This window comes from Nuphar pumila, chromosome 10, assembly GCF_984573655.1.
Source record: "Nuphar pumila chromosome 10, dmNupPumi1.hap1.1, whole genome shotgun sequence".
In the NCBI taxonomy this organism is placed as follows: domain Eukaryota; kingdom Viridiplantae; phylum Streptophyta; class Magnoliopsida; order Nymphaeales; family Nymphaeaceae; genus Nuphar; species Nuphar pumila.
This window is the reverse complement of record NC_143258.1, coordinates 80752142-80762659: the sequence shown is the minus strand read 5'-3', so window position 1 is coordinate 80762659 and position 10518 is coordinate 80752142. Positions and strand designations below refer to the sequence as shown.

General features: G+C 40.9%; 1 protein-coding gene across 1 annotated transcript; it reads left to right on the top strand.

The window, feature by feature from the left end:
- Positions 1 to 298: 298 nt before the first annotated feature.
- Positions 299 to 6062, top strand: LOC149827006 (diaminopimelate decarboxylase 1, chloroplastic-like). The gene is made up of 8 exons (XM_090020197.1): positions 299 to 828; positions 2155 to 2329; positions 2431 to 2580; positions 3406 to 3567; positions 3881 to 4066; positions 5136 to 5258; positions 5369 to 5458; positions 5815 to 6062. The coding sequence occupies exons 1-8, from the start codon at positions 335 to 337 to the stop codon at positions 5890 to 5892; spliced, it is 1458 nt and encodes a 485-aa protein (XP_089876323.1). The 5' UTR covers positions 299 to 334; the 3' UTR covers positions 5893 to 6062.
- The last annotated feature ends 4456 nt before the right edge of the window (positions 6063 to 10518 follow it).

Here is a 10518-nt window from a genome sequence, read left to right as displayed (position 1 = left end):
TAAGTAATTGATGAAAATATGTCAAAAAAAAAGAAAAAATCTGTCACAGGGACACGCGCCCCCAACTCCATGATAACACAATCAGACACGATCTGACGACACATACGGCATTGTTTAAATATTTTTAAATAATATTTTATTACATTTTAATTTTAATTTAATATAAAAGCTATTTTTAATGTTTTTTTAATTCAAACTTTCGAGTCGAAGCTCAATCCCGCGTCCTCGAGCCCACGACTCATTGTGACATAGGGAAAAAACCTACTTAAACCCTTTCTGCCCAGGGTCTTCACTCCCTCCACAGTTTCACTCTCTGGGCTCCTTTACTTCACTAATGGCAGCCACCAACCTTCTCCTCCAATCCCTAAACTTCCCCAGAACCCTAAACCCTCTTGAAACCCCTCCAATCCCTAAACTTGGCCTGCGCCTTCCATTCTGCAAAGCCCACAAAGGAGCCCTCAGACTAAGTGCAGTTCTCTCTGTGAAAGCCCAACCAAGTGGAACCCCAGTTGCCGTTTCCGCCAATTTCTCTCATTGTTTCAAGAAATACGAAGATGGGTTCCTCTATTGCGATGACACCAAGGTCCAGGACGTCATGGACGCCGTAGAGAAGCGGCCGTTCTACCTCTACAGCAAGGCCCAGATCGCCCGAAACGTCGAAGCCTACCGTAGCGCTCTCGTCGGGCTAAAGTCGATAATCGGGTACGCGATTAAAGCGAACAACAATCTGAAGATCCTGGAGTATTTGAGGGAGTTGGGATGTGGGGCGGTGCTTGTCAGCGGGAACGAGTTGAAATTGGCCCTCCATGCTGGGTTTGATCCCTCGAGGTAAATTAGTGAGAGATTTCTATCGAACCAATTTGTTGGTTTTGATTTCTATGGGTTTTATGGCCTTTTTCTTTTGTGTGTTTGTGATTGATTCTGTAGAATGTGGAACAAATTTTGGTAAAAAACAAGAAGTTTCTGATTAAATGAACAAACGGTATTTTAGTTTTATGAAACAATTTAAATATAAAAATGACTTTTTTTGGCAATTATGTAGTAAACAGTTAAAAGTTCTCATTATGGGGATCTTTTATTTTGGTATTTTTTTATTTATGTATGGCGCTATGAGATTCAGAATGGCAAATAATTTTTAACTAGGAATTGCATGTTCGCAAATTGTGTAATTGGTATTTGGTAGGTGCTTACGAAGCTCAAGCAGCCATGAAATTTGAAAAAAAAATCACCTTTGATGGCTTATCATGATCATATGAACTATTAATATTGACAGTTCGAGTTTGAAGGATTTTTAGATGGTTGGAGCAATTTAATGGGTATCTTTGCAAATTTTCAATTTATGGTTGTTTTAGTTCGTTCATGTAAGGCTAGGTACGGCTGGAAGGATTTTGAATTATGTATACGCAGTTTTTCCATTTTTTGTGGGCTTGTTTAGATTTGCTTTTCTGCTACTTCTTTCGGATCTTTCTATACCATGAGCACTTAAAATAGTAAACGTTTGTAAAGTATGGCGGTGTTTGAAGACCTAAGGACTTACCTCGGTTGAAGTTATCTGACTGAACACTATTAAGAATATTTGTTTGCAAGATTTCAGGTGCACTAGGATGAGTGGCCTGAGTTGGTGGTATGGTGATGCCACCTGAGCTTGAGAGCTCTCTGAGTCCTGAATTGGCTCTGCCTATTTGATGAATTTATATGTCATGATTTTAAAACACAAGGATTAGATGCCTGTCAGATATGACAAGTAAATTTTCGTTTTTCCAATTCTTTTGAGAGGGGATTGAAAGGTATTATTAGTAGGGATGTCAATGAATCGGTTTTTATCGGATACCCCACCATATTCGATTCCTTTTAATCACATTTGATAAGCCAAAACCATATCCGATTATAATTGGATGCGGATATGGTTTTGATTTCTTGCTACCGAAACTGACATATTCAAATATGGCAAATGTCCAAATCCGTTTAAATGTAAAAAAGCAGATTTGGTATAATCTTTTTGCCTTCTGAATTCAAATCTGAATTCGAATCCGTTTAGCCAACATCCGATTAGTTGAATATGGTATTGGCCACATCTGATCCGAATCTGAATTGTTTACATCCCTAATTATTAGAAGTTTTTTTTTAGTATTATGTCTGAATTTTGTCAAGCAGGTGTATATTCAACGGAAACGGAAAGCTTTTGGAAGACCTTGTCTTGGCTGCTGAAGCAGGAGTTTTCATTAACGTTGATAGTGAGTTTGACTTGGAGAACATTATAACTGCAGCTAGAGTTGTAGGAAAAAAGGTTTCTGTTCTGCTTCGTATCAATCCGGATGTGGATCCTCAGGTCTGATGGCACTGATGTACTAGATTTATGTTTTCTTTTCTTCATCTGTTAAATGATCGGTCATCTAATATTGTCATTTGTTCTTCTGTTATTCTTTGCAGGTTCATCCTTATGTTGCTACTGGAAACAAAAATTCTAAATTTGGAATCAGAAATGAAAAGTTGCAGTGGTTTCTTGATGCTGTGAAGTCACATCCAAATGAACTAAAGCTAGTTGGTGCTCATTGTCATCTGGGATCTACCATTACCAAGGTAGTAATCTCATATTGATCATGCTTTTTGCGGCTTTTACATTTCATCGTTGGTTTTTATACATGTAATTTTGCAAATCCAATCTAATTGGTTCTCAAAATGATGAAAATGTGGAGTTGCATTTGAATATATGTGCACATGCACATGAGCACTCTTGGCTGAGTCTTGTTAACAAGTATTTTTCCCACAACAGCATTAAAAATTTCATATAAAATGGAAAAATATAATGGTAAAAATATCCACAATAACAACAAATATTGTTTAAGTAATGGCTAAGTAACACTTAATTACTGTCACCTGGGTACGGGTGCGGGTACGGATACAGGTACTGAGGGTATGACAATTCCAAAAAGTGTGGGTACGGGACACGGCTATATATATGTATATATTAAATATCACATAAATACGAAATGAATTCAAAATAAACTGAATATAATCTAAATATATATGCTATATCTAAAATATATTATATACTGAAAATATAAAGTTATAAACTGAAAATATAATTATAAATTATAAATTGAATACAAACTTGTATGCACGGAGGGTAAAATGGTGTGTCCAGGTGTCGACACGGGAATATGCATGTTGACACGGGTGAGGAGGGCAAAATGGAGTGTCCAGGTACCATAGCTTAATTATCTATTTAGTATTCTGATACCTAAGAATTCACACTATGGAATATAGATTTATTGTACTTTTTTAACAAATAAACTATCGTATCAAGTATTGACAATGGACTAATAGATGCATGTACCAACTATCAATTTAAAAAATTGGCTATCATGAAATGATACTTAGTTGTGAACTTCTTTTGTTCTTCAGGTGGACATATTCAGAGATGCTGCTATTTTAATGGTGAATTACATAGACCAAATTCGGGAGCAAGGCTTTGAAATTGATTACTTGAACATTGGAGGTGGTCTAGGGATAGATTATCATCATTCTGGTGCTGTTCTTCCAACACCAATGGATCTCATCAATACTGTAATTTGCTACCTTTCTTTGCGTTCTTGATAATTGCTCAGTATTATTTTGGGCAGCAGCTTGGTCTTCATTCTGGTTCCCTTCTTGCAAAATTGAGAAAACCATCTTTTTTGAAAACAACAGTCAGCTACAAATTTGCATAAGAGCATTTGCTACCTACGTGCATGTGCTTATAGACTGGGTTTCAAACAAAGTAGCTGCATCAACATCTTCTGATGAGTTTAGCTATCTGGAATTTGTTACATTTTGATAGATTTATGCCCTAAAAATTAGGAATATTAAGGTTGTGAAACATTTGATTTGCTTAATGCAGGTTCGAGAGTTAGTCCTTTCTCGGAATCTTAATCTCATTATCGAGCCTGGAAGATCACTGATTGCCAACACTTGTTGTTTTGTCAATCGGGTGACTGGCGTTAAAACTAATGGCACAAAAAAATTTATTGTGATTGATGGGAGCATGGCTGAACTCATCCGGCCAAGTCTTTATGGGGCTTATCAGGCAAGTTCCATCATTAGGTTAACTCTGCCTTGTATTTTTTATTCTATAATAATATGGATTTATAATCAACAATGCAAATTTTATTGAAAGGGTGTGTTTCTGGTATGCAGTCTTTCTACATGTGAAGAAGGATGTCCTGTCTTTCTCATTCATTCTTGATTTGTGTACATGCTTGGTCACTTAGCCACATGTTTGAAGAACATAACTGTTGATTGTTAGTGTAAAGGAAAAACTTGCACCTTTCTGAATCATTGCAGAATTTGTACATGCCCAGTCTCTTAGCAACCTGCTTGTATTTAAGTACTTTTTAACTGCGAATGTTTGATGTTAAACATTAGTTGTTTCCCTCCCCCCTTTCCCCTTCAAACCCTTCTTTCCCTGTTTTTATTACCATGTACTCAACTGGTGTGACAGTTTCTCCCCTTTTCTGTTCTATTTGCTTTAACCAAATTAGCTAGGCAGAGCTTAGAAGCAGCCCAAAAAAATATAACTGTCACTGCTAGCTTTTAAAGCTATTCCTTTGTAGATGAATCATGAATTTGGCCTTGAGGCCCTTCACTAAAATGTTTTAATTTGAAAGTGTCTCCTTTCTCTGTTGCATATATATGTGTGTGTGTGTGTGTGTGTGTGTGTGTGTGTGCTTCCATGGCTAGGCAGGTCCGATTTTGGTTTTCCTGTACATTTGCTTTTAGCTAGGCATGTAATATGCTTCTGGAATTATTCCTGCAAATTTCAGATGCATCTTGTCTATGATTCTGCCCTTCTCTAAAGACTCTAAAGGAAAACTTGTTCTGCATTATAAATTAAACACTAAGATAAATAATAATTTGCTTCAGTGATCATTTCAGCTTTCTGCACATACCATGATTTCTTGGATAGGCTCTTGTTTTCTATGAATTTTAGATTGATTGCCCTTTTCAGAACGTTGAAATTTAACATCTTATATCTGCCAGGAATCAAGATACAAAAAGAGTTTGGTCTTTGTCTGCAAAATGGGCAATTTATGTTTGATAGTTAGGTTGCTGTTGTCCAATTATTTAGAATTTCTCACTATATCTTGTATCTGCAGCATATAGAGCTAGTGGTTCCACCATCACCTGATGCAGAGATCTCTACCTTTGATGTGGTTGGGCCTGTCTGCGAGTCAGCTGATTTCTTAGGGAAGGACAGAGAACTTCCAACACCGGAAAAGGTCAGTAACTTACTAAAGGGGTTCAAATTAAAATATGCATGTGTGTGTGATGGCATGCTTGATGTATGATTGGTGATTGGTATATCAATATCATTCATTTTATTTTGCAGGGAGCTGGTTTGGTTGTTCATGATGCAGGAGCGTACTGCATGAGTATGGCATCCACATACAATCTCAAAATGCGGCCACCAGAATACTGGGTAATAGATTTATTTAATTTAGTTATAGTCCCAAATTTCTTTGGAAGTTTGTCAGAACAGTTCCACCTTTATTTATCACAGTCTAGGGTTAGTTGTGATCTGCGGTTTTTTAAGGACATCTTTAGTAAGATCGTATGGTATAAAAAATAATACTCTGGTTCTGTGTTTCAGCTTATTTGGTCTAAACCAGAATGATGCATTTCCTGGGTCTTAGGTTGTTAATTTTTAGACATGAAAACATTTGTTTGGCAGATACCTGAGTATTTCCTTTTGTTTTTTCTCCTTTGGCGTTGAACTGGACGAATATTTATCTATTTTAGTTTTTCTGAATTTTCTCATTCTTGGACACTTTGTAGGTTGAAGATGGATCCGTTGTGAAAATCAGACATGGGGAGACTCTTGAAGACCACCTAAGGCTTTTTGATGGCCTATGATTCTACATGCACCAAACCTGTTGGTTGTGTTGTTCGAGATTGATATTTTGATCAATGTAAGGATATTTAAGTTTATTTGAAGACTTTCTCAATGTCAACTCTTTTTGGTCATTTGTGCCAAAATTGGAACACTTACAGCAAGGAATGTCTTTATAAATATGCATTTGGAACTGCCTACTTGCTAAGACAATCTCCTTGGTTACTTTAGTCTAATTGTTGGCAAGATATTAGTTTTTCTGTGGTCAACAAGCTAGAGCTAGGTACACTTCTGCGAGTTTATTCATGATAAGTGCGAATGGGCTAATTTTCGCTCAATAAGCCCATGCGGCGCAACGGTCCTCCTTGCCGTCACAAGCCTTCTAATCGCTATCTCATAGCCACTTTTGCCACGAACATGGAATAGCTTGCAACCAGTAGCACGCTAGACTAGCCATTATGGTCAGACTAACGGCCACAAGCCACCCACCAACACTTTTAATGTACTGAATCAGAATATTGGCCCTGTGCGCTACCCTGCGCACAGCTGCCTAGCGGAAGCTCTTCAAGCGCATCTTCAAATGCGTTCCATGTTATCAATGCCACTTTGTGCATAGTCGTCTCATACCAACTAAGCACTTTCGAGAAGGGCACCAACCTGCCTTAGCTTGGCATGCCATGGTGCACATCGCAGCTCCATGCGCAAGCCAGTTGAAACCTCGCCACTGAAGGATCCAAGTCTTTCGACCTCCAGTCCGAAGACCAGTTGATGATTTCATGCCATAGCGAAGAACACCACCCAAACTCATTCGCTGGCGCATAGGCTCTCTTTTGCCTAGCCCCGAGTATCTTTACTCGATTGGAATCACCTAGTGTGACTCCTGGGGGAATTACTCCTAACCCACACGCACCTCCGTGCGTCCAATCGCCTCGCGTGGGACTTCCGCAAGTTGAGAGGTTTTTTAGCACTCTCCAAAGGCAACACCCTCTGGTCCGCTGGCACTGCTTAACCAAACAACGCTCCACGTCTGTGCCGCCATACAGCGATGCACTAACGACGATATCGTTGTCTATCGCATGCCATGCTACCACCGCACGTCACCGATCAAGCTGACGCATACCGCACGTTCTTACGCTCGATGCATTTTCCACTCAGTAGAGCTCTGCACTGCTCATGCCCCATTCCAAACTCAGCTCGGGACATGCTCCCCCACCCAAGCCATTATACGTCCTCGATAATGTTGGTGTAGGTAAAAACGCAATTAGCTTGATCTGCCAGTTCCCTTTTGTGTTAACTTTTGGCTAACTTCTTTTTCTTCCAACTCAACTTGTTATGGTGTCCATCCACCATCTCCACAATCTTCAATATGCCAAGTCCCATACCTTAGCGCATCTATGATCGCTTAGACAACAATCTTCCTCTTTCTCGCAACGAGCATTCCATGCTCGTGGAACCCCAGTATAGTTCCAACTCAAGCAGGGCATTCTTGCATGCACGACAAGCTTGTCGTCATGAAGCTCATGGTTGAGTTGCCTTCCAACCTCAGCAAGGGCACTTTGAGCCCTTTGTGATCCTCTCAGAGAAAGATGACCACCAATGTTTCCCGCAGAGATCTCTATCCCTTTAGGACAACATTTACGGTTTTTCAATGATCCATCTAAGTCCTCAAGTGGGAAATGCTTTGCTGGAGCATTAACCCAATGTGATCCTTCAAAGTGTCTTCGTGGCACTCGTCCTCCTCACATAGGCACCTTCGGCCCAATGCTGCTGCGTCCTCCTCACATAGGCACCTTCGGCCCAATGCTGCTGCTCCCCTCCCGAAGCCCGCATGCTGCGACTCTCTTCTAGAGTCAGCAGAGAATTTCTGCAGGGATCAACGATCCAAGAACAACAACTCTTTCCGCACACACACTTCTCAGAGAACTTTCAATTTAAGGGATCAAACCGACGAGCATCTTTGCTCAACGTGGGCACTCCGCTAACCCACAAACTTGGGAGAGAGCACAAGTTTTATAAAGTCTCCCCGACCCAAAGGTGCAAATCCTTCCAGCCGAATCCAACATGCATTCTCCGCATGCACAAGGCAAACGCTACGCTCCACCTGTGAGCCTAACGCACAACTGGTGAGAATCTTTTTGGTTTATTTGCGTTCCCTTAGCCAGCAACTAAACAACAACCTTACGCTTCAGAATATCGTAGTAAAGATGTCCCATACCATCCAACCACTACTTTGCTTCAACGATTCGATTCATCAATCTTCAGTTACGCAATTTTGCATCGCAAGAATAAACCATCTTTGTTCCTTTTAGTGTCGCACATGAATAACAAGGTTTTCGTGAACATTTTCTTTTTGAGTGTATCTTGCTCAAGATATCGATCTGCTCTGATGCCAATTGTCACGGGCTAATTTTCGCTCAATAAGCCCATGCGGCGCAACGGTCCTCCTTGCCGTCACAAGCCTTCTAATCGCTATCTCATAGCCACTTTTGCCACGGACATGGAATAGCTCGCAACCAGTAGCACGCTAGACTAGCCATTATGGCCAGACTAACGGCCACAAGCCACCCACCAACACTTTTAATGTACTGAATCAGAATATTGGCCCTGTGCGCTACCCCGCGCACAGTTGCCTAGCGGAAGCTCTTCAAGCGCATCTTCAAATGCGTTCCATGTTATCAATGCCACTTTGTGCATAGTCGTCCCATACCAACTAAGCACTTCCGAGAAGGGCACCAACCTGCCTTAGCTTGGCATGCCATGGTGCACATCGCAGCTCCATGCGCAAGCCAGTTGAAACCTTGCCACTGAAGGATCCAAATCTTTCGACCCCCAGTCCGAAGACCAGTTGATGATTTCATGCCATAGCGAAGAGCACCACCCAAACTCATTCGCTGGCGCATAGGCTCTCTCTTGCCTAGTCCCGAGTATCTTTACTCGGTTGGAATCACCTAGTGTGACTCCTGGGGGAATTACTCCTAACCCACACGCACCCCCGTGCGTCCAATCGCCTCGCGTGGGACTTCTGCAAGTTGAGAGGTTCTTTAGCACTCTCCAAAGGCAACACCCTCTGGTCCGCTGACACTGCTTAGCCAAACAACGCTCCACGTCTGTGCCGCCATACAGCGATGCACTAACGACGATATCGTTGCCTATCACATGCCATGCTACCACCACACGTCACCGATCAAGCTGACGCATATTGCACGTTCTTACGCTCGATGCATTTTCCACTCAGTAGAGCTCCGCACTGCTCATGCCCCATTCCAAACTCAGCCCGGGACAGAGGCATTGTAACTGGAAATTAGTTTCTCTCTGGAATCTGTGCAGCTGTTTGTGCATGTATGCATTTGCTTGCTGAGGGGTTGGTTTCTCACTACTCGTTTTCTGGTGTTTGGGTAGCCAATGCCAATGAGGTTTCTCTCATTTGCATGAGAGTCCGAACCTCATGAGACACTACCAAGCATTCCCCTAATGTGATTTCGGACCACACGAGATTTCATCTTATGTTTGCTTGCACAGTAGGGATGGCAGTGCACCGGGGCGGGGGACAAGGTCTCCACCTCCACCCTGTCTCAAAATTTTGCCCTCCATCCCTCCACCGGTTTTGATTTTAACCTCCATCCCTGCCTTCTTTCATGTTTCATGTCCTCCATCCCTGGTCTAAACGGGGCGAGGTGGGGCGGTGCCTCGTTTCTTCTCAGTTCACTGCCATCCCTAAAGAGTATTTTAACATTTTACTAATGGGTATAGGAGGTAGGGCGGGAGGAAGTGTAAGTCCGTCCCCGCCTCCATCCCCACATGGGTTTTGATTTTAACCTCCATCCTGGTTTCATGTCCTCTATCCCAGATCCAAATGGGGTGAGGCGGGGTGGCCCATTCCCTCGTCCATTGCCATCCCTATTGCACAGTGAGAAATGGAGCAAATGACAATTGTTTTCTTGTGAATGTGATTTCTATTGTGCTTGCACAGTGAAGAATGAATTTGCAAAAAATGGTAATAGGTTGGTCTGATTTCTGTCAGATTATTTAGATTGGGCTACAAGTCGGTTGATCTATTTGCCAAAGTGTTTTGGTTAGATTTTTGTCATGTTAGATTACAAAAACGTTGGATTTGGATCACATCAGGGTATGTTTGATGGCTTGAGACAGATTGGACGGATCCAAACAAAACAGAACAGAGAGACACATGTTTTGTCTGTTTTGTGACAATTGTACTCCTTCCGACGCTTGTTTTGATCGAACATGGAAGTTGTGTTCTTTATGCTCATTGTTTGATTTACGTTGTGCGGACAACTTGGACACACATGGATAATGCGTCGGATAACTTTGTTTTGGATCATAAGATCCGATTTGCCCCACCATTATTCATGTTTTGACATGTTTATTATAGATTTTAGCCCCGAATATAAATCTTGAATTGGATCTAAAAACCAAAAAATGTTTAAAATTTTGGTAATTTGAGAAAAATAAAAATTGATATTTTTTTGATATGTAAATGTTTTAATCGGTGTCATATTAAATCTAATTATGAAAGTTTATCAAAAATTATGAATTTTAGCCCAAATATGGATCTCAAACTGGATCCAAGTACACAAAAAATGTCTAATTTTGGGTAATTTAAAAAAAAATAAGAATTCATAATTTTTTTA